The 23,115-nt window shown below is 42.3% G+C and overlaps 6 protein-coding genes across 6 annotated transcripts; 2 read left to right on the forward strand and 4 right to left on the reverse strand.

The window, feature by feature from the left end:
- Positions 1-1,674: 1,674 nt before the first annotated feature.
- Positions 1,675-5,174, reverse strand: LOC6564530 (zinc finger and SCAN domain-containing protein 2). Its single transcript, XM_001991411.3, has 4 exons — positions 3,962-5,174; positions 2,733-3,690; positions 2,045-2,652; positions 1,675-1,952 (listed from the first exon to the last, which is right to left on the reverse strand). Exons 1-4 carry the CDS (start codon positions 5,022-5,024, stop codon positions 1,882-1,884), a joined length of 2,700 nt encoding a protein of 899 aa, XP_001991447.1. The 5' UTR covers positions 5,025-5,174; the 3' UTR covers positions 1,675-1,881.
- A 68-nt stretch (positions 5,175-5,242) lies between these two features.
- LOC6564529 (probable 6-phosphogluconolactonase) lies at positions 5,243-6,457 on the reverse strand. The gene is made up of 3 exons (XM_001991410.2): positions 6,156-6,457; positions 5,505-5,992; positions 5,243-5,446 (listed from the first exon to the last, which is right to left on the reverse strand). The coding sequence occupies exons 1-3, from the start codon at positions 6,301-6,303 to the stop codon at positions 5,306-5,308; spliced, it is 777 nt and encodes a 258-aa protein (XP_001991446.2). The 5' UTR covers positions 6,304-6,457; the 3' UTR covers positions 5,243-5,305.
- Positions 6,458-6,565: 108 nt separating this feature from the next.
- Positions 6,566-22,320, forward strand: LOC6564525 (nuclear RNA export factor 1). The gene is made up of 10 exons (XM_001991406.3): positions 6,566-6,883; positions 6,953-7,107; positions 7,195-7,287; positions 17,385-17,906; positions 18,004-18,113; positions 19,972-20,008; positions 20,226-20,455; positions 20,539-20,731; positions 20,806-21,314; positions 21,419-22,320. The coding sequence occupies exons 1-10, from the start codon at positions 6,772-6,774 to the stop codon at positions 21,516-21,518; spliced, it is 2,061 nt and encodes a 686-aa protein (XP_001991442.1). The 5' UTR covers positions 6,566-6,771; the 3' UTR covers positions 21,519-22,320.
- On the forward strand, positions 8,251-10,711 carry LOC116805594 (putative sodium-dependent multivitamin transporter). Its single transcript, XM_032738348.2, has one exon. It carries the CDS (start codon positions 8,543-8,545, stop codon positions 10,421-10,423), a length of 1,881 nt encoding a protein of 626 aa, XP_032594239.1. The 5' UTR covers positions 8,251-8,542; the 3' UTR covers positions 10,424-10,711.
- Positions 11,128-11,900, reverse strand: LOC6564528. Its single transcript, XM_001991409.3, has one exon. It carries the CDS (start codon positions 11,883-11,885, stop codon positions 11,322-11,324), a length of 564 nt encoding a protein of 187 aa, XP_001991445.2. The 5' UTR covers positions 11,886-11,900; the 3' UTR covers positions 11,128-11,321.
- On the reverse strand, positions 13,987-15,360 carry LOC6564527. The gene is made up of 2 exons (XM_001991408.2): positions 14,769-15,360; positions 13,987-14,628 (listed from the first exon to the last, which is right to left on the reverse strand). Exons 1-2 carry the CDS (start codon positions 14,835-14,837, stop codon positions 14,434-14,436), a joined length of 264 nt encoding a protein of 87 aa, XP_001991444.1. The 5' UTR covers positions 14,838-15,360; the 3' UTR covers positions 13,987-14,433.
- Positions 22,321-23,115: the final 795 nt, after the last annotated feature.

The following is a 23,115-nucleotide window of genomic DNA, read 5'->3' on the forward strand; positions in this document are numbered from 1 at the left end:
TTTAGCATCAATTCGTTTTAAATATATTAATGTATTTCCACGGTTAGAAAATACATACCGTCTGAAATTGATTGTAAATTTTAAAAACCAAAAGTGGTTCCTGTACCTATATAGAAGTTCAATGTTCATAGAAACCAACGTTATTAAACATGAAGTCGATTCCATCCGGTTATGACTCCAACGCCTCCTTGCAAAAATACGGATATGTTAAAACTTAGATTGCTTTCAAGCTGAGAGATGAGCTTTAAAACAGGCAGATAGACGGACGTAGAGTGAAGCTGCTCAAGGAATGCGTTACAAACTAAACGACACAATTATGATATTCTCTACAAGAATATAAAAATATTGTACTGAAAATTGCGCGAATGCAATAGTTAAACACAAACTTGTGTGAATACTCTAGTCGGCGCCCAACTAGGAGATACTCTGTATGCAGCTGTCAAAAAATATTGAGTCTATTAAAAAAGGTTGTAGTTTGGTGTTATATATATTTTTTAACATCCGCATTTACAACAATTACAATATTTTTTTGTTGCGAAATCTGGAGTAGTGGCTGACATAATCAGGTGCATTATAATGCTGCTGGCGTCTCACACATTGATATTGATGAAATTTTTGCAGTGAATCAATAATATGACAAGGTGTACTGAATATACTATAGCTTTAAAAGTGTCTTTTATATCAACAGGAATTCGATTGAATAAAGTGAACTTGATTTGCGTGTAATATACCAGAACTTTCATAAATTCTCACAACATCTGTTTAAAGACGGATAGACTAGATCGACTTGGCTGTTTAAGCTAATGTAAAACACATATACATTTGTTTGTTTTTGCACAATTTTACAATACCAATTTTAATGGGTATAAGGCATAAAAATAAAACAAAAATTATATCATTTATTCTAACTTAAAACTGCCGGTATGTAGAACATTGAATTGGCAATGATTATTTCACTGGTTAAAGAATTTTGCCCATTGCTTGTATGCAATACTTATACAATACAAATCGCTTAGCTTTGCCGTAAAAATGTTATTTATGTTGATCTTAATCAATTTTCACTCGCAAAAGCATGCTCATTACTGCCCTCTGGCCCCAAAGTCTTTTATTTTTATTTGGCATAACATATAAAAACTAAATTGCACCATTTTATAATAATTTTGAATGTCATTTTCGATTGATATGGTCCACCTTTACCGACAAGGCCAAGTAATTCAATAATGAGAAAATGTATAATATAACATTTTAGCTATTAGTCTTGACTAATTTAAATGTGACTTGCCTAAGGTTATCTCATTTTGTATTTGAAATGTATGCAAACTAAACTCATCATCAAGGTAACAAAAACAGTAAAGCTGCCAATTCAGCGCAACTGAAAAAAAAGAGTATTTCTTAAACGCTAGCACAAGGTGAAAAATAATGTTAATAATCCTCAATCACAATAGTTTGCCGATTGTAAGTTATTTGATGTAATAATATATTAGCTGCTCAAATGCAATAGCACTTCTTAATTTTAACCTAAAGCTACACACAACAGCACACATATACGAATCGAACTTGTATCCATAATTATTTGCAGTGTTCTTTCAATTTCTTTTCTACACTCAAAGTAAACTCAGATTTTACGCCAAATTTTTAAAAACAAGGGCTCCCAAAAATAAACCAACATTTTGTAAAAATGTATTTTTTTTTCTTCTTTTTTTTTTTAAATTCTGTCCTATCAACTATTTGGGTCTATGCCAAAATATCGACTTTGGGACCATAGTGCATTGTTGTAAAGGCTCGATTTCATATCGTCGTACATATATACAAGGAGAACTTAAAATTATGTTGGAATAGCATACTGAAGATTTGCTTGCATATTTTATAGTGTAGTCTCGGTTATTTTCCGGTCTCGCTGCCGCTGGCATTGCTCTGCTGACTGTTGCTGCCATGATTGTACATTAAATGCGCTGAGAGAGAGAGAGAGAGAGAGAGATGAACAAAATTAGACAGAGACAGCATTAGGTGGCATGTGGCACATAGGCTATGTAAGGACGCTTACCCATAACCACGGGAGGTATATTAAATGCTCCAAAGGGTGGCGCTGCCGTTGCCGTCGCCCTTGCATTGTTCGCAACACCCACAAATCCGGCGGCTTCCGGCACTGGCACCGACACTGATGCTGGTGATGATATATTGTATGTCACCGGGGAATGCATAATTGGCGTTGCAATTGTCGCAGGCGCTGTCGACGCTGCGGGCAATTGTGTGCTAACTGTCGCTGGCGGATCACCCGTTGATGGGTGCGAACGTGTTGCGGGCATGACCACAGTGGTAAGATGCGTGTGATTGGACTCGTCCAGCAGACCAGTGCGTTGTAGCCGACCAGTTTTCGTCTCAATATGCTTATTATGGGCACTGAGGCAATGATTGCGCATATGGTAAAGCTGCAGAAAGTAGGCATCACAATGCGGGCACTTGTAGCGCTCCCCAGTATGCCGTCGTATGTGCGCCTTCAAGTCGTTGCTCTGGCTGAAGCTCTTTGGGCACTGGTCACACTTGTATGGACGTTCGCCAGTATGGGTGCGCATGTGTATGGTCAGATTGTATGCGCGATGGAAACTCTTGCCGCAAGTATTGCACAGATTGGGCTTCGTGCCGGTGTGATAGCTAAAATACAATGCACGCAAAATCAATAACGATAAGTGACAATCTTAAAATCCAATTTCGTTGTTGGCTTGATCACGTACCGCTCATGTACCTTAAGATCGGTGGCGCGTGGAAAGGCCTTAACGCAATAACGGCACTTGTATGGCTTTTCGCCATTGTGTCGCCGCATGTGGACGCGCAGATAGTCGTTGCGCGCAAAACTGTCGCCGCAAATGCAGCAGAGGAAATTGCGCTGACCGGTGTGCGTCTTCTCGTGACTGCGTAGCTGCTGGCGCTCCTTGAATGTCTCGTCGCAGCTCTTGCACGCGTAAAGGAATTCCGTGTGGAGTAGCGTGTGCTTGCGCAGGTAGGTCTTGCTTGAGAATCGCTTGGAGCAGTATTCGCACGTATGCTCGCTCATCTGTAGTTTGAGCTCGCTGCTGGCGTCCAGGCCCTCGCCGTTGTGCTTGCTCATCTTGTGCCGCTCGAGGGCGTCGAGGCGGGAGAACGCTGCCTCGCACAGCACGCACTTGTGCTCCTTGTTGCCATGCAAACTTTGCACGTGCGCCTTCAAATGATCGCTGCGCGCAAACGCCTTGGGACAGTGGGGACAGCTGTGCGGCTTCTTTTCCAAATGCGACAATTTGTGGCGCAACAAATGACAGTGGCGGGAAAATGTGCGCATGCAGACATCGCACCGGTTCTCCGGGTTCGGTGCCGCCGAATCACTCTGCTTTTTGCGACGACGACGTCGCTGCTTGCCAGCTGTCGGCTTTTGCAGATAATCGCGCACTGTTTTCGCTTGGGTCTGCTTAGACTTGTCTTCCGATGGCGTCTTTTGCTCGGCATCCGGTTCGTCGTCATCTTCGTCGTCGTATTCATCAATGTCGCTCTCGTCATTGGCAAACTCTTCCTCGCCGTCCTCCTCATCTGCGCTATGGTAAATATTTGCTGATGAGGCGTCCATCTCATACTCACCATCATCATTGACGCTATCAGCGCGCTGGCGTTCCAGCTTAATCGGTAACTCTTGCTCGCTGCCGGTAACCAGTGGCTCCTCTGCTTGAGATAATTCAAAGCGCCCGTTAGACATACTTATCCAATATTTACATCGCTATATATATAAAATGGTGTGTGTCGACTGACTGACTGATAAGCAACTATAAAGGAGTCTTAAAAATTCCACCCACAATGATAAGAAGTGGGTGTAAAACTGTCGTATATAAATCAAAACAGGTCAGGTCAAGGCTGTATACGCCTATTTTTTGTACTAAAACATATCTTTATCTATACCTGTTTCGAATTGACTTATGTTACTTGAAAAACCTACCTTTAACCTCTGCTGCCAAAACACTGGTCGTAATTTTCTGGTTGTTCAGGCCTTCATTTTCATCCTCTGTGTCAGTGTGGGTGGCACGTTCGAGATTTGTTTTTTTGCGGCGCATTACGCGATTTGCAGGTGCCACAAATGACTCCGGATACGGTTCGAGGTCCGCCTCCGGCTCTGGCTTAATGTGCAGCCACAGGGATTGCTTAGCCTCCGCATGGATCTCTTCATCTTCAGTGTCGTCGTTGCTTGATATGGGATTCGTATGGCATTGATAGCGCATCTCGTTATTATCGTTGTCGTTCTCGCCATCAGAGCACGCAGCTGGATCATTAAATAAGACGGCAGCCGAAACCAATTCGTCGGCGCTGTGCATGGTTGCCTCGTCGATAGGCGGCCATGTTTCAGATTGCACTTCCTGCTCCGCGGCCAGTGTCCGGCGCCGACCACGGCCCTCCACATTGTGCACAGCCTGCATATGACGGAGCAAATGATCGCGTCGCGAGAAGACGCGTTGGCAGTCGCGACATTCGCGACGGCGACGCAAAAATGATGTGGTCGACTTGGGATCATGTCGCTCCACGAGATGGTTAAGCAGCTGTCGCAATTGCTGGAACTGTTCGTCGCACAGTTTGCACTTGAGCTCCGCCACGTTTTTGTGCTGACGATTCCGATGCAGACGCACTTCAATAATGCTTAAGAACTTATCGTTGCAGATGCCGCACGGCAGCATGGGCAGTTGCTCGGTCTGGGTGCACATATCGCTACTGTTCGGCTTGCTAACTGGTGTGCGGCCCAGTATGTCCACAAGCGAGCGATATGCTTTTTCAGCGTCCCTCTTGAAGCGATACGCCTGGCAGGCGGCCTTGATGCAGGTGTCGCACATATGATGCGGCATCTTGTCGTAACGCTCACACGTATACCGTGTGCATTCATTGAGTATCTGAGCGATGTTCGCACCCTGCTCTACGGGCGCTTCATCGTAGATAAAGTAAAAATCGCCCACTTCGCGCAGACAAACACGACAGACGCGCTCAGCATCGAACTGACCATAAGTGTCTGGCATTGCAAGTACGTTGGAGTACGTATTTTTTTTTTATATGTTAGTTTTTCAATTATTTCCGCGGCATTGCGTCTTGTGGCTGTTTGTAAATGTTTGTTTTTTTTTTTATATATCTTTGCTTGAATGGGAACCTTGCTGCGATCTGGCAACACTATTTCTGTGCTCTGACATTAAACGAAATTAAATGGCAACGTTGTGTACATGATTAAAACTGCGCGCAATTTTCAAAATGCCAACGCAAACAGCACCAGATATCTTTATTGTTTAGAAATTATTTACAATAGTTAGTTGGTTTCATGTGCACAATGACAGGTTTGACCAAGAAACGTTTCTCCTGCGGCACTGTCTGCAATCAATGTCAATTGTCCATGCGTCGGCTCCACCCATGCAGATGGAAATTTTTTGTCCATGCCTGCAAATACGCGCTGCAATACAAATAAGCAATATGTATAAATAACGTAATCAGCACTGTTGCTCTTTTACCTTTACGACATCAGATTTACTGGCGCCTGTTACAACAAAAACGACGTCTTTGGCATTATTGATCAGTGGCAGCGTAAATGTTATACGTTCTGGTGGTGGTTTTGGGGAATCCCGAATCGGAATGATTAAACGTTCGGTTTCCGCCAAATTAGCCGGTTGTTCCGGAAACAAGGAACATGTATGTCCGTCCGGTCCCATGCCCAAGAGCAGCAAATCAAATACTGGACAACTTGTACCGAATTCATTCACAATACGTTCAGCATAATCACTGGCACACTTATCCAACGACACGGACGTATCGGCTTTAATAAATTGGCTATCCAAAATGTTTGGTAGTTTAGTTAGCATTTGAGTTTTGTACGCCCAGTACGTTGATTCATTGTGATCTTGTGCCACATAACGTTCGTCACAGAAAAAAAACTGCCAACATTTCGTGTCCAGTCCACTTGAAACCAGAGCACTAGTCAAGAGCTGCACGAGCGAACCACCTGTTGATCGCAAGATTGGGTAACCTTTTTGTTAATAATTCACTATGCGAATGCGAATGAGAATGTGTGCGGTGCAAGGTCACCTTAAGTTGAGCTTATCACACACACACACACACACACATGCACAACACAATATTTACATACTCCTATGAAAAATACGCACCTGAAAGGCCAACGCGAAATGTTTTCGCATTTTCAAGAGCTTGACTCGAGCAACGTTTTAGCACATCACTAAGACTTTGCACTAACTTATCTTCCGTATCGCTTACATTTACATGGAAGCGGCACTTTCGATTGGAGGACATGTTCATGTGATACGCTGCCTATTCTAATCCGGTCTTGTCAATAATGCTGCTTTGAGTTTTCAAAAACTATTGAGAATAATGGTACAACGCGGCTGCTGCTTATAATTTTGTTGGCTGGCTGGCGTTGCCACATTGTTTGTGCTAACAGTGTCATTGGACAGCACTGAACACATTTAAAAAACAGTGCTGAGCAACATCTCTACTATTTCATTGTCGTGACGTCTGTCATCTGGTCGAGCACACAAATACATATGCTGTAGAGAATTTCGTGAAATTGCGTTGCAAATTCGCGCTTCTTCATAATTTTGCTGTGCAATAATTACATGCGTCCATTTGTGAGCCTATTAAACATATTGTTTGTGACACTACCGTTATTGTCACTGTAAATTCTGCGCATTCAAAGACCTTGTTTATTGTTATTGCGACTGTGCGCTGTGCGCTATACAACTCTATATCGTCGACTTCGTGTGAGCAATGCCTAAGCGTGGCGGAGGTGGCGGTCAGCGTTACAACAACAATGTTGGCAATGGTGGTGGCAATGGTGGCGGCGGTGGATCGCGTTTCTCTGCGCTGAAAGACTACGACGGTAGGTTATCTGTGTGGCATCCTTTTGGTTGGCCTGTCGATATCCTAATAACTCTTTGTTGCATTGCAGACGACGATCATCAGCGTCGCAAGGATCGGAACAAGCGTCGCGTCAGCTTCAAGACCTCACAATTTCCGCACAAAAGCGATGTTAAGTTGCGGCTTCAAGATGTGCGTCGTTGGGATGAGGATGATGACATGAGCGAAATGACAACCACAGTGAAGGTTTGTTTGCTTAACCAGGCTTCGCATAGCTTGCCGACATATCTACGCAACTTGCATGCTAAACAAATTTTCAACATGTGCTTACAGGATCGTCCCAGTTCACGACGTCGCGGCTCACCCATTCCACGGGGTAAATTTGGCAAGCTGATTCCCAATGCCGCTGGCTGGTATCAAGTGACGGTAAGTGTGTCTTTATCTACACCATTGTACGTCGCGGGCCTAATAATTTGACCCTTATCCAGCCCGTTACAAAATGTTTTTCCTGAATATTTCTGATTTTGCCCCGCAGTTGAAATTGCTGACTTTTTCCACGGGTTCCATGGTCATTTTAATTTCAAATTCCATAGTAATATGACTAGCTCCATTTGCCACATCTGACGATGACATTTATTTAAATGCACAACTTTCTGCAGCCCTTTTAATAACATATATACATATGTATATCATTGAAAAATCAAATATATAAGAGCAATCTAGAGTTCAATCTGGCTATCTACGTGCAATTGTATAAATATCTAATGCAGGGCTCTAAGAGCTGTTATCACGATAACATTAAGTGCTTGTCGTTGGGGTCGTTAGTTGGCAGCAGTTAAATATTTGAATCGTAAAATTTGTGAAGTAAACAGTCAACGAATATGGCAATATTCAACAAGCTATATAAAGATATAGAGATATACACACATTGTGTATGTGCATGTTTGTGTGGTGAGTAATACAGTCCCCCTCCCCCCATATATACACTTGGAATAAGTTTTGAGACAAATGCTGAACTAGATTGAAACCCCTGCTAAAATTGTGTGTCCAGTTGAAAACTCGTGTGTTATATTTCAACTGACGATGACTTAGACACTTTAATAACAACATCAGTCATGTGAAGACATCATTGTTAGATCATATTTTAGCTGGCTAAAATGCAAACCTACAAATATTATGTAATTGATAAGCAGTTGATGAAGAAGTTGAAAACATTTGAAAGCACTTTTGCTGTTCACATGTCGATGGCAACGACGGTGCACAGCGTGCGTCCCGTATCCAAGTGCTAGTACTGGTACTGGTACTGCTACAGAGTATTGGTGCCACCTACGCTGCTATCTCTCTCAGCGGCGGCCAAATGAAGCTATAAAAAGGTAGCGCAGCGCAGCGCGGTTCCCTTGTAGTCGCTAGAGCAGAGTAGTTTTGGATTTATTTTGTCCCACTTCATTGACGGCCGGCAAACGTTAAAGTCATACGCGCGCTCGAGCATAATCTCAAGAGCAAATTTTGGATCTGCAGCTGCTACATGTATTTCATTTTGTTGTCTATTATCGCAGTCGGTTATCAACAGTCAAATATTAACTGTCTGTCGATTAAAGGCCAAGAATATTAACAGACTTTGCATTACGTATGCGTGTTAATCCAGCTAACTTGATCGTCGATTAGAAAGTGAGTGACGAGAATGGCTACTCTGGGTGCCTGGGACTATGCCATTCTGGCCGTGGTACTGCTCATCTCAATATTAATCGGAGTCTACTATCGATTTGCGGACAACAAGCAGAACAACACAACGGAATATTTTCTAGCTAATCGCTCCATGGGCGTTACGCCGGTGGCATTCAGTTTAATGGCCAGCTTCATGTCGGCCGTTACCATACTGGGTGTGTCAATGGAGATCTATCAATATGGCACCATGTTTGTCATCATCAATGTGTCCTATGTTGTGTCGACGCCCATCGCCGCCTATCTCATTCTGCCGGTCTTCTTTCGCCTGAAAACGGCCAGCGTGTACGAGTATCTGGAGTTGCGATTTGGCTATGCCACCCGCCTGATCGCCTCGGTTGCCTTCTCTACGCAGATGATATTGTACATGGGCATTGTTGTGTTTGCGCCGGCACTGGCATTGGAGGCTGTCACTGGTGTGAGCCAGGTCTTTTCGGTGATAATTGTTGGCGTTGTCTGTACGATCTATGCAACAATGGGTGGCATGAAGGCGGTTATGATGACGGACATTTACCAATCGATTCTCATGTTTGTAGCCGTATTCAGTGTTATCATCTGTACGGGCATCAAGGCAGGCAGCTTTGATGTTGTTTGGCAGGCGGCGCTGGATAATGGACGCATCGATTTCAGCAACTTTAGCATAGATCCAACGACACGGCACACATGGTTCACCCAGGTGCTGGGCGGTAGCGCCACCTATTTGGCCATCTACGGTGTGAATCAAGCTCAAGTGCAACGTTTGCTTGCCGTACGCAATCTGCGATCGGCACGTGCCGCTCTCTGGTGGTGTCTGCCCATATTGTGTCTGCTGAGCATGAGCACGTGCTTTGCGGGCCTTTGCATCTATTGGTATTATCGTGACTGTGATCCATTGCTGGAGGGACGCGTCAATTCACGGGATCAGATTATGCCGCTGTTTGTGGTGGACACCATGGGTCAATATACGGGCCTGGCTGGCCTCTTCGTATCGGGGATCTTTTGCGCCAGCCTGTCCACCATCAGCACCGCCATCAGTTCGCTGGCTGCTGTCACTTTGGAGGATTATGTGAAGCCGATTGTGATCTACTCATCTGGTCGCACGCTGGATGATCGCCGGACAATGTGGTACTCCAAGCTGCTATCCATTTTCTTTGGTGCCCTCTGCATTGGCATGGCTTTCTTGGCTGGCACCATTGGCGGACTGCTGCAGGCGGCTTTATCGATCTTTGGCATCGTTGGCGGTCCATTGTTGGGCCTGTTCACGCTGGGCATGTATGTGACGAAGGCAAACCAAAAGGGCGCCATTGCTGGTGTACTCATCTCGCTAGCCGTCTCCTTTTGGATCGGTTTCGGTCAACCGAAGCCGCCAATACCAAGTCTGGACATGTCCACTGCTGGTTGCCCCAATGATCGCAGCTACCTTCGAGATATACTGCTTCGAGCAGACGCACAGTTCACAACGCCGCGCGCCTCTTACATGCGAGAGACGGAGCCGGAGACGGATTACTTTTATATGTATCGCATTAGCTACATGTGGTATGCAGCACTTGGCTTTCTCATTGCCTTCGTCGGCGGCTGGCTGCTCTCCTGGTGCTTTGCGGCTCTCAAATGGGATAACAATAGTCGAATCTATCAGGACGCCGAATGTACGCTAATCAAGCATGATCTCTTTGTGCCGCCCATCGCCAAGCGATTGCAGCGCCGCCAAATGCCCATCGTTGTCGTTACCACCACTAGCACCAGCGGCAGCGGCAGCGACAGAAGTCGCAGTAACAGCAACAGTGCAGATTTTGAGCCAACTGCGCCGAATCTCGCTGGGCAGGACACTGTGGTAGCGTCGGCAAAGCATCGATCGACTTGATTAAACTCTTAGTTATTAATATATACCCTGGGTATCATTAGTATGCTAACATCTATATGACAGGCTGATAAAGACATTTCCGACCACATATTGAGATATTCCTGATTAATACAAATGCCTCTCTGTATTCTGTATTCTCTTTTTTCTTTGAGCGACCCTATATTTGTTTTCCTTTACATCGATAAATATCGATTAGTAAAATAATTGTAAAATTCCAGCTCGTTGAATATTGAGATGTTAAAAACAAGCGAACTTAATTAGAATGCAGGCACTCGGAAAGCAAGCACAGATCAAATTATGTGTTTTTTCGTATAGACTTAAATCGTACATAATTGTTTATCCTTTTGCTATAAGTCCGGTGAACACATAACTGAATAACATATGTATAGCTAGAAATATCGATCTTTGAAGTAGTTGCCTAGTAATCTATCCTCCAAGTTTGCTTTTGGATACAGGCATTTCTGAATTTTGGGCGCTGATTCCTAATAATCTGTAGCCTTAAATTGTGTCTTTATCGATTTGCGATTATCGATTTTATCGATTTCCTAGCCAAGACGGATATCGCACTATGATGCCGGTATAAAAAAGTCAATCTTTGGTATATGCATACATTTGAATATCCTACTGAGCACAGTGTATCTTCTAGTCGGCACACTCGACCAGAGTTCAATTGTTCTGTTTTCACTCAATTGATTTAATTTTTTTTTATATTTATATTGCTTTATTTAATGGATTCCAAGGGATATGCTTAGAATTAAAGTGCTACAGAGTCGATAAATCAAAACAAACAAAACAAAAATAAAAATTCGGATTGATTAGCAAAGTAATTTTAAAGCTTTGGTTTTTTTTTTTCATTTTTTTTTTTTTGGATTTCGCTTGGCCGTCATTGTGATTGCTCCTACGAAGTGTTCTTTGCGTGGTTGTCATCGTTGTCATTGGTATCGCCATCATGAGCATGCGGCGCACGATTTTCATTGGCAACGTAGTAGTTGCGACCTTGGGCCATCTGCCAAAGAGCCAGGAGGCGAGCGAGCTCCTTGTAGCGCAACGTGTGCAATGGCTTCTGTTCCGATGTGTGCACACCAGCGGTGCGCAACTCCTCGACAATGGTATCAAAGTCACCGGGTCGCTCCGGGTCCTCCGCCACTGGCTCCGAATGTCTGGGCGCGATTTTCAATATGTGCGGCAACTCGTCCGTTCGCACCTGCTCGACAGAGTTGAGCGCCACCAGCTCATCCTCGTTGGCCATGGGCAGAGCCGTACAAAGGCCACTCATCGCAATGAGCACAATGGCCAAGCATCCAGCATACTTCATGATCGCTCTCCTACTCTCCAGCTCAATCTTTATGTCTTTGTTGAGATTCTCGATATTTGGCTTAGCTCGGATTTCTATTTCGGTTTTTGGAATGGTGGGTGCGCGTTGCTGCTCGTCGCGAGGCTCGCGTTTATACTGACAGCGCATAACTTTTCTTTGCTGCCGTCTGCTTTTGCTGATCGTGTTGGGGGCCACTCGGACCCTAACGATGGGCGGGGGTGGCGGTGTGCTCCAATTTCTATTTCACTAGCCCAGCACAGTTCCACAATCTACCTCCGTCGCCTCCCCCACTCGCCCCATTCGCCCCATATCCCCGATCCCCGTCGCGTCGTTGCTGAGTCGGTTTGTGTCTTTTGTGTTCCTCGATTGACTCTAGGGTCGTTCTTTGTTGATGTTAAAATTATTTTATCTATACATATGTATATATATGTCCACATGTATGTATGTGGTATGTATGTGGTATGTATGTGGTACGCATGTCGTTCCCTCGTTTTGCATTTTCTTTAATTGCTTTTTCTGCGTCGTTTGGTTTGCTTTGCTTTGCTTTGCATTGGTTTAGTTTGATTTGGTTTTATTTTGTTGCTTGATTTAATAATACAATTTGCGTTCTATACTGTGCTGTGCACTTACGTACCTACTTCAATACACGTATATAAAGATATATTCACCCATACATAGAGTGGTTGGCACATTCTTAAAGCAACTTGACTCACAACGTTTTTTGTACTCATATAAAAAAATTTATGTAACCATTTTGTGTTTAATCTAATCTTTAATTGGCTTTTATCACCATGAACCATATACAATATGCATAGAATTCTTTGCCAACTCAACTCAATACTGACTACATGTAAAATGCTGATTGAAAATTCTCTGGCAGAGCGAGGAGCCGAACAGTCTTAACATATTTCAGGGCTTGAGTGTCATGCATCGAACAGAGATTGTCATTATTTGGCTTGATCCCACAGTTTCCACGTAATGTCCGAAGGACTGACAAATGTGTGAGCGAAAATAGAAGCAACATTTTTATCCGCTGATACTTTGTTCATTTCGCATATCGAGCCAATGATACACTTTTTCCGATTTCCACAATAATAACAGATTTTCCACAATTTGCATAAGGGTATTATGCAGTCGGTTATGTGGCGACAGCAACCCCTTTTCGCTTCTACTCAAAACATTTTGTTGTTTTTTTTTTGTTGAATCGTTATTTAATATGTGTTGCATGCATTTGGGCTGATCATTTTAATTGGACTTATCGAATTCGATCGGAAAAGGCGTTACTTTTGCGTGTTGTATACCAGTCAGTTTTACAATCAGTTGGCAACCCTACTTTGTCGAAAGAACCGTTGCTATACGTTGTGCATCCTCAATTTAAATGTAATATAAAACACTAATTTAAATATACTGGAGAATTTTTGTTTCTACAAAAACTATTATAATGATTAATAATGATGTGTCCTTAATTTGCCTGTACAGCAACAAATGTTGTGTAATTTGCCATTTCTTCTATTAGATTGCAATGATTTGCAAACGATTGCAAATTGAATATTTTCTCTATTCTTACGACTTGTTTACTGCTGTCAGGAAAACACACAAAACATGCTTTGCATCACATTGTTAAATCGTAATAAAATGCAAATGGGCGAATCAAATATGTAAATATGTAAATTATGTGTCTGTCACGTGTATTAAGCATTAGCATTAGCATTAGCATTAGCATTAGCATTGTTATTGTTATTGTTATTGTTATAATTATTATTGCATTGTGCATTCATATCAAAACGCACGTTCATATTACAGTTTACAATGTGGCTGGCAATGTGTCTTGAGTCATTTGCGCGTTGTTTTTGTTTTTGTTTTTGTCCAAGGCCAAGTCGATTGGAGAAAATCCCAATGGGAGATTTGGCACATTGGCTGATGATAGGAAACTGAGTCATGAAGCTATCCAGAATGAGGCATGTTCATTCTACACTCTCTTTATCATTATATTTCTCTGTGTGTGTGTGTGTGTGGTGTGTTTGTGTGTGTGGTGTGTTTGTGTGTGTGTTTTCGCTCATTTCTAGACTTCTCTTTGCATCGAAGGCGGCCCTGATGTCATCGCCAAGCAATGCGTGTGCAGCTGCTTTCGATTGGGTGGTTGGGCTAGGGGAGGGGGGGATGTGGGTGGCAGGGTTACATTTCTTATCGGACCGGCAATTTATGGATTCGTTTCGTTTGTTTATTTGTATTGTAAATGAACAATCAGTTGAGTGAGTGAGTGAATCGCATTCATTTAATCGTTTATTTTCAAGTTTAACTTTGCTTTGGGCATGTTTTGAGTATAATTCATATTAATAACAGTACTCGATAGCTTGGCTAGTCAACAAAGACGGATTATTCATTGTTAAACAAAATATTCACACACACTCACACACACACACACTTATGTATAAGCGTACACGCACTGGTTCTTCCTCTTTCCAAGCAAACACACATGTCACAAATGTTTTTTGTTAAAAAAAAAAACAAAGTATAATTTATACATGGAGCACAAACTTCAATATGCACATACATATATGTACATATGTACATTCATACATATATGTATGTACTTGGTAGGTAAACAAATGTTGAATTATCAAAAAAAAAAAAAAAAACAAAACACAAACAAAAAACAAACAGCATTGGATATGTATTGGTATGTTAAGTTGGGCTACTCCTTGGCATCAGGATCAGAATCAGCTGTATTTGTTGTGTTCACATCTTTGTGATGTTGCTGTTGATGCTGTTGTTGTTTCTCCGTTGTTGTCGTTGTTGATGTCGCTGTTGATGTGTGGCGGGTTAGCGTGAACACACCTGTGCTGCCCACATTATCTATGGGCTGTGCTATGATGGTCGATGTGGTGCTCTATACAAATGTACATACATACATACATACATACATACATACATACATACATACATACATATATATATAGAGAGATGTAGATATGCAAGATCGTTTGATTAGTTCGTGTAAAATGCAATGCTTTCAATTGTACTGCTTACGCCATTTTTGGTTTCATCGGGGCTCCAGGAGCGCTTATCATCCAAATCCTTTGAGCAACAGCTGCCCATATTGCTTAGCTTGGCTTTGTCACTGCCGTAGTCCAATTGATATGGGAAAATAATTGTTTCTTTTTGGTCGGGCGAGGGGGGGAATCGGTGGTTTGGCTTGTGGGTTTTAGGTGGGTGGTTAGGTTTTCTGTACTGTTGCTCTAACCTCGCACGGCTGTTGGCTGGCGAATGGCGTTGCTTTTGGCGGTGCGCGCTTGTTAGTCAGCCCAGTCGACGCCGCTGCCGCTGCCGCTGTCGCCGTAGCCGTCGCAGTTGACTTCGCTGATACTGCCTTAATAATGTGGCCGTTGTTGTTGTTGTTGTTGTCGCTGCTGCTGCTGCTGCTGCTGACGCGTCGGCGTCATCAGTCATATCAATTCTAGAAATAAATGTCTCTCAATTCGCTTGTGCTTCTCATTGTTGTGCACAAAAGCGTGATTTATATACTTATTAAATACATATGCACATACCCACAAACATATACATATACATATTTAATGTACGGGCGCAACTAAACCGAGTCATGTACGCACTCATTCACTCGCCCATACACCCATCCACTCATCCCACACACCCTCTCCGAATCGTAGTCACAGTTGGAGCCCAAAAATAAATTGCCCATAGGAGTCATGTCTTCTTTTACTTTTCTTTTCTTCTTTTTTTTGTTCTTAGCCAAAAGTCTCATAGCCGCTGGCAAGAAGTGCAAACAGTCTCCTATATCTGTTCAGATCATCTGTTCCGGCGTAGACAGCTGGCAGCTAGCATTACTAAAGTTAGTTCAAATATTTAATATGCTAGATAACATTGTTAAATTGGATTCCGTCCAAGACCCTAATTGACTCACTTATTCAGTGAGTACCCCAACAAATGCGTGTTGGGCTCTCTTATCAAGCAAGCAGCAATTCAAGCGAGCCACAACAGAAGCCATCGGTAAGCTCTCTGATTGGAAAACACGTAAGGACTTTAAGACCCGTTCAGCATGGCTTGAATATGGCCAGTGCCCAAATGGCATAATGAGTGTTGATAAACAAACAGTAATACTCCATAATATATTTATTAATTTATCGCATTAATGCGCAGTCAAACTCGAAAGTGAATGGGGCTCTGCGAGTGAGCATAGACTGCCTTTTTTTATCTAATGACCCCAAATGGATATGTCAATACAATAAAATACTATACTACATATATAAATATATATGTATATATAAATAAAGGTGGAGTATAGCTATATTTAGCTATATCAATTCAATTATGAAGGACCCCACAGAGAAGAACAAAGCTCCAAACTATTTTTTGTTCACTATATCATTTACCTAAAAGTTACTTTTTGTAAAAAAAAAAAAAAGAAAGAAAGAAAATGTTCCCTTAAGCAAAATCTTTAAGCTCGCAATTCAGGAAATACCAATTTTTGAGACTCAATCGAAGTTTTCCCCTTCAACAATCTAAAGCAAAAAAATGATTAAATACAGCAAACATTTTTGCTTTAAATTAATCTTAGACAAATTTCCTATTTGATATAATTAATACATAGATATATATATGAAGCTTACATTTAAAATTAACATATTGTTGCACTGACTACGACATTATAATTTCCAAAATAAAATCAATTTTTATTTGACACCTTGAGAAATTTGCTGCAGAAAGTAGGAAAAATGAGTGATCGATTGGCAATAGTTGCTGGGCAATTGTAATTACTGAGCGACCACTGTAATATATATATATATATTATGGAGTCTTCAGATATCCAGAACAGCAATAACAGTGCAGGCCAGAGTTTTCGGGTATATTCGGCATTGGCAATGGAATTTTATGAGTAGAGCTCTTCAAAGGAGAGGAAAAAGCAATTACGAGCATAAAGCAAACTAATGTGGTCTATGTGGGTGTGTATCTGTATGTGTAATTGTATGTGTGTGTGTGTGTTTGTGTGTTTGTGTTTGTGTGTGTGCGTCATAATCATAATCAAAATGCTCATAATTAAATCATAGACACTTGAAGATAAGCGCACCCAAAAGTAATTAAAACACAAAGAGGCAGGCCCCAGGCGAGTCAGCACCGGCTCTGAATCAGAATTGGTATGCAAATATTGAGTAATTGGGAGTAAAGCACGTTATGAGCAACGAAAATGTAGTAAATACAATCCAATAGCAACAACACTATATATCGTACATATATATATAGATAGCTAAATAAACGTTAACTGGAAAAGTGGCACACTAATTGTGCTTGTTCCACTTCCACTTCCAGTTTCAGTTTCAGTTTTTATTTTATTTCTTTTCTTTTCGATTGTTTTTGTTTATTGTTTTTCGTTTTTTCCTTTTTGTCTAGCGATTCGCTCAATTCAAGTCTGTTGCATTAAATTAGTTACGAATAAAATATTCACAAAATTATAATGCAACGAATTCTGATTCGAATCAATTATATTGAATGCGTTCAATGTCGTTGTTCATGTACAGCATTATTACAATTATAGAGTTAATATTGTTTGCGTATTCAAATCAAATATAGTCACATATATAGTTTATATATGTATATTGACTGGTTTTCGTTCTTTCCTCTGCTACACAGATACAAAATGGTCACATCTATGACAAGGAAACGCTGCTGCGCGCCTTGTTGGCGGCAATGTCACCGCACGTGTTTGTGCCACAATATTGGCGTTTCGAGCGCAACTGTGCCATCTTCTTCACGGATGACTTTGAGGTGGCCGAGCGTATAATACAGCTGGGCAGGCATGCACAGCTCCCGGATGGTTTTCGTCTGATGCCACGCGTACGCAATGGTGTTCCTTTGGTCACCATCAATGAGGAGTTCAAGACGAAGATGAAGGTCGTCATGGCCAAGAGATATAACGTGCAGACCAAGGCACTCGATCTGTCGCGCTTTCACACCGATTTGGATCTGAAGCCCATATTTTGCCCGCTATTCCGGGTGAATGTCATGTCGACCGCACTGGATATCATATGCGAGAACATTCCTGATCTGGAGGCCATCAATCTCAATGATAACAGCATGTCCACCGTGGAATCATTCAAAGGCATCGAGAAGCGTCTGCCCCATCTGAAGATACTTTATCTGGGCGATAATAAGGTGTGTATGTGTGGATATATCTCAGACAATCTCGAACACTTCATTTCCCAAACTGCTCAAATGTTAAACTGATGCTGCTGCTGCTGCTTGATTTCAGCTTCCATCGTTGGCGCATCTGTTGGTCTTTCGCAATTTACCAATTGTCGAGCTGGTCTTGCGCAATAATCCGTGCCGTTCGCGCTACAAGGATGCCCAGAATTTTACCAGGTATACTATGGTGTGATCTGTCGTTGCTCCTGTTTTTCTAACCGTGCAGCAGCGCAGTCACCGAAATATCAGCGTGGGAACTGGGACAAGGCTTCTTATGCATAACTGTTGAGGATGCGCCGTGTCCGTTCGACAGAATCCTTGTTCTTATCTAATCCCTATTTCTTATATTCTGTTTTGCTGTGCGCATTGTCGCCAAATGAAAATCAATTTTGAAAATTCAACTTGCTCGCGTGGTCCTCTCGCTGCTCTCGCAAATTCCAATGCATTTTGAGCAAGCAAATGCATCTGCTGGCATGGGAAAATTAATTTAATTTGAAAACTCTTGCAGTACGCCTTAAATAGGCCCCTAAAATGAAACCAAACTTTTAACGGTGGCGGCAAAAAAGGCACAAAAAAAGCCAAAAGAAATAAAAAAAAAAACATTCTTTCAATAAAGAAAAAAAATGTAAAAAAAAAAAAGAAAAGAACATAAAAAAAAACAAGCTAAATTCAAACAAGTCGCGCCTGGAAAGCTGACGACACAACACAGACTGACTGACTGACAGTTGGACGATGTTGCCACATGACGATGCAGAGACAGGACTTAATCGCGCGTTGGCACTTCCACAATGCGGGCAGACATGCGGCAGGAGGTGTGTTGGACTCTCAAGTGCCGCTTTGTCGTCGAATGCGACAAGCAGCCGCGAATTGAGAGGCCGAAGGCGAAGCAGCGCACGCATTGACGCACGGACGCATGGACGCGTGCGCGTACCGCGTACCGCTCACCGCACAGCATTGCGCACAGGCGCACGCACGCACGCATGCTTGCGCTCGACCGATTCAACATCGGTTGCAGTTGCAAATCTCGAATTGTGTGTTGCGCTCTTGTGTTTGGCTGTTGTTTAAGTTGCGGTGGCGGCGGCGGCGGCGGCGACGGCGATGGCGACGGCGTCCTTGTCAGCGGTTGCACTGTGTTACAAATATATATATATATACATATAAAAATGGTGCGCGCGCCAAGCATGCAAATATACTGACGGACATACGCACTGTGGCAGACACACTGCTGCCAAGGACAGCTACGACGACGACGACGACAACTGCGACAACTTACTGTGCATGCTGGCGAAGGCGGCCGTGTCAAAATCAAAATCAACCGGTTGCGTTTGCTTTGCTTGCCACGCCCTTCAGCTATGTGCAACATTTGCACGTTGATTGGCTGGCATATTTGTTGCGTGTTCTGCCTGTGGATGCCGCGTGCGATCAACAACGAGACTTATGGAAACTCGAACAAACCAACAAACAGCTTTTGTGCGACGCGACGCGTTTGTGGCTTATTGAAGAAAAAAAGAAAGAAAGAAAAAAGCAACAAAAAAAAATATATTAAGAAAAAAGAAAAAGCAAAAAAAAAAACAAAAACAAATAGAATAAAAGTGCTGCTTAAAAGTTTGGCTTCCTTGATAATGTCGCTTGTTGTACGTTTCCCAGCCCTGGTCGCCAGCTTTGATAATATGCGCCAAATATGAGCCAGGTGCATCTGCTTGCTCAACTGCCTCAAAAACAATATACGATGCTTATATCAGTCAATCAATCAATGAATCAATCACCAATCAAGTTAAGAAACATTGCTGTAAAACATATGCGAATCAGCTCAGCGGCAAGTTGTTTTCAATACTGCAAATCACACAGCGCACAGCAAAGCGACATTTCTATGTCTATGTGAATTATTGAATCAAGTTTTTTAACTAATGTATCTATCCATACATACATACACACATACATATGTACACTTTGACATATGTATATATGTATGTGCCACTAATCCGTATGCCAATCAAACAAAATGGACGCCATCCAACCGCCAAACTAATTACAGCGAAGTACGACGTAAATTTCCCAAACTAATGAAGCTGGTAAGTTGCAAAATATATTTAATGCGCCTTCGATTCAGCGTTTATGGATTCATCATTAAATTGTCAGCTCAAGCGCAGCTTTTATGAATTTCCAATAAATTCAATTTTTTTCCCAAAACAAATCAATTTTTTTTTTGAGACAATTTTTGGGTTAACATAAACGCTATAATTGTAAGCGATTCAATCTAAATATAAACTTAAACAATATACAATACAGGATGGGGAAGTGTTGCTGCCCCAGGTGCATTTCGATTTAAGTGAAACGACCACGCTGGCACCGGCAAAGGCATCCTACTTGTGCGACAGCGCCGGCGCTGAGGTTGTCCGCCAATTTTTGGACCAGTACTTCATCATATTCGATTCGAATAATCGCCAGCCACTGCTGGATGCATACCACGAGAATGCACTCCTCTCCATGTCAATGCCCTCGGTCAGCCAGGCGGGCAGGTAAGCAACAGCAGCAGCAGCAGCAGCAGCATTCATACAGATTCTCGACTCTCTGACTAATGTTGATCCTTGATTTATGATAGATTGAACAGCTTCTGGAAATTTAATCGCAATCTGCGACGCATTATGAACACCGAACGGGACGATTCGCGTATGCGTCTATTGCGTATGCATCTATTGAAGAGTGGCCGATTAGCCTGCGTCTCCACATTGGATGAATGGCCACGCACGTTGCACGAACGACGCACTTTCACCGTCGATCTGAACATCTATAATGTAAGACAAGCAGAAAAACAACTTTTCATTCCAACTTCCCTAATAATAATAATAATATATTTCCATTTCGGCAGCCGCAAATGATGGTGTTCACGGTGACTGGCCTGTTCAAGGAGTTAACCGGCGATGCTGGCAGCACCACGCCCATCGCCATGCAGCCATACGAGCTGCGTCACTTTGTGCGCACATTTGTCGTCGTGCCACAGAATACGGGCTTTTGCATTCGAAACGAGGCGATCTTCATAACCAGCGCATCGACGGAACAGACGCGTGAATTTAAGCGATCGCAGCACCAGCCAGCGCCCGGCGCCGCCAGCTTGACTCCAATTAGCTCTGCCCTCAACGAGAACTCAATTCAGGGGCGTCTGCATCCGGGTGGATTGGCGGTTGGCGGTGCCGGCGCTGTTGCACTATTGCCACCGCCGGTCGCTTTATTGCCACCGCCGGTTGCCACCATCACCAGCCCAATTGCATCGGCGACGGTGACGGCGGCCACAACAGGTCCGCACAGTGATGCCACCAAAATGCAAATGGTGCAGGCCATGAGTGCGCAGAGCCAAATGAATCTGGATTGGAGCCGCAAGTAAGAGAGAAAGAGAGAGAGAGAGAGAAAGAGAGAGAGAGAGAGAGGGAGAATCTTATATGTTCTTTGTTTTATAACATTTTGTTTGTTTTGTTTTTTTTCAGATGCTTGGAGGAGACAAATTGGGATTTCAACCATGCCGCATTTGTGTTTGAGAAACTCTTCAAGGAAAACAAAATACCACCAGAGGCCTTTATTAAGTAAAGGGCCCATGCCCAATGGGCAACAACAACCACACCATAATCCTAATATTAAAAACACACACACACACACATATATTAGCAAAGGGAACGTACACAGGAGGTGGGGGGGGCGTGACAGGGAAGGAGGCGATTGACCAGCCTACATCTTGAACTTGATCAACTGATATTTTCAAATTGATTGAAGAACCTAACAGTTCGGGTCGCTTCCCTTTTTTGTTTCGCCCCTGCACCCCTCTTGTACGAACAGCTGGGTACGCCCCTGTCTACTATTAGTCATTTGTGGATCACATAATCAGCGCTTGTTTATAAGACTAGCTTAATTTGTTTTCACACAATTTACAAGCTCGTTTTATAAACAAACGCTGATTGTTTTTACTTCAACTAATTCATGGCTTTTAGTTTTTATACTTTGATGCCTAAGATGCAATATATATATGCTATGCAATGTCCGTCTGTCTAAACGCAACTTTATTCGAAACTCTTAAAAATGAGTTCCACAATCGCGCCACAATTCCCAAAAGCCTCCAAAGTCTCCCGCAATTGAAGAGCCACAGTTACCAAACTTGGAAGGAAGGTTACTGGGAAACTCTTCTAGCTGGCATTACTTATGGTATTCAAGTATTTCCCAGTCGGCCACGCCCGACTGCACCGTTCTCTCTTGTTGTTTATTTAAATTAGTATAAAGATCATATTCTTTATGGAGTTTACACTCGGACAGAGTCTTGTTAAAACCCGTTTTAAAACTGTCAAATCAAATGAGTTAGTAACAAACAAAGCACACAAACATATATTATATATTATATATATATATATATATATATATTTGATTGGAATCGTTACACACACACACACACACACACACACACATAATATTGGTATAATTATAAGCAATTGCATGAGGATCAAATATTTGGCAACAGCAGCAAAAATGGCTAAGAAAAAACTTCATTATGCAAAATATGTAAAAAAAAAACCAGAAAACAAAAAAAAAATACAAATTGTATATATGAATTTTTTTGCTTTTTTTTTTGCTTTGTATCCCTTTTATTTTAAACACCAATTTATGTGTGACTATTTGTAATTGAAAACGCATTCATTGCGCGCTATAAATAAGAAAAATTAGAACTTAAATATGTGTATATGTTGCAATCAGACAACAATCAATCAGTTTGTAAGCGTCTTAAGTTAATCCAAGTAAAAAATAAAATAAAATACATCTTTATGTAAGGCAAAACAAAACCACTCATTTTTCTCTCTGTATCAGAAAGGTATGTGACTGGAAACATAAAAGAAATTCATAGATCTCATTACGAGCAGTCTCTCAACCGCACGAGATAAACCAAAATGAGAATTATTGGCTCTCGTTTTTTATTTGTAACATTTGCAAAAGCTTCACTAGGTGTACTTTATCAATGAGTTCAACTGTATTGAAAAGCTTCCGTTATTGCAGTATTTAACTGCAGCTTTTGCACTGCTTGCTTTCGGAATGAATGAAAAGCTTCGCCACTCAACGAACGTTAAGAAAAAAGCACACCTGCCAAATAGTATGGACATGCACCCATTTAACGAACACACACGGAGATCACTTGACATGGTAG

The sequence above is a fragment of the Drosophila grimshawi genome, unplaced genomic scaffold, assembly GCF_018153295.1.
Source record: "Drosophila grimshawi isolate 15287-2541.00 unplaced genomic scaffold, ASM1815329v1 contig_848, whole genome shotgun sequence".
NCBI classification, from domain to species: Eukaryota; Metazoa; Arthropoda; class Insecta; order Diptera; family Drosophilidae; genus Drosophila; species Drosophila grimshawi.

Excerpts from the sequence above, each read along its gene's own strand:
- LOC6564530 (XM_001991411.3), bottom strand. The coding sequence starts at position 5,024 with ATGCCAGACACTTATGGTCAGTTCGATGCTGAGCGCGTCTGTCGTGTT. Across the intron at positions 3,691-3,961 it reads TTTGGCAGCAGAGGTTAAAG|AGGAGCCACTGGTTACCGGC; the intron begins GTAGGTTTTTCA and ends TATCTCAAGCAG. Across the intron at positions 1,953-2,044 it reads TATACCTCCCGTGGTTATGG|CGCATTTAATGTACAATCAT; the intron begins GTAAGCGTCCTT and ends TCTCTCTCTCAG.
- LOC6564529 (XM_001991410.2), bottom strand. The coding sequence starts at position 6,303 with ATGAACATGTCCTCCAATCGAAAGTGCCGCTTCCATGTAAATGTAAGC. Across the intron at positions 5,993-6,155 it reads ATTTCGCGTTGGCCTTTCAG|GTGGTTCGCTCGTGCAGCTC; the intron begins GTGCGTATTTTT and ends TGCGATCAACAG. Across the intron at positions 5,447-5,504 it reads GTAAATCTGATGTCGTAAAG|CGCGTATTTGCAGGCATGGA; the intron begins GTAAAAGAGCAA and ends TTTGTATTGCAG.
- LOC6564525 (XM_001991406.3), top strand. The coding sequence starts at position 6,772 with ATGCCTAAGCGTGGCGGAGGTGGCGGTCAGCGTTACAACAACAATGTT. Across the intron at positions 7,288-17,384 it reads CTGGCTGGTATCAAGTGACG|ATACAAAATGGTCACATCTA; the intron begins GTAAGTGTGTCT and ends TCTGCTACACAG. Across the intron at positions 17,907-18,003 it reads TTTATCTGGGCGATAATAAG|CTTCCATCGTTGGCGCATCT; the intron begins GTGTGTATGTGT and ends GCTTGATTTCAG.
- LOC116805594 (XM_032738348.2), top strand. The coding sequence starts at position 8,543 with ATGGCTACTCTGGGTGCCTGGGACTATGCCATTCTGGCCGTGGTACTG.
- LOC6564528 (XM_001991409.3), bottom strand. The coding sequence starts at position 11,885 with ATGCGCTGTCAGTATAAACGCGAGCCTCGCGACGAGCAGCAACGCGCA.
- LOC6564527 (XM_001991408.2), bottom strand. The coding sequence starts at position 14,837 with ATGGGCAGCTGTTGCTCAAAGGATTTGGATGATAAGCGCTCCTGGAGC. Across the intron at positions 14,629-14,768 it reads CCGATGAAACCAAAAATGGC|AGCACCACATCGACCATCAT; the intron begins GTAAGCAGTACA and ends ACATTTGTATAG.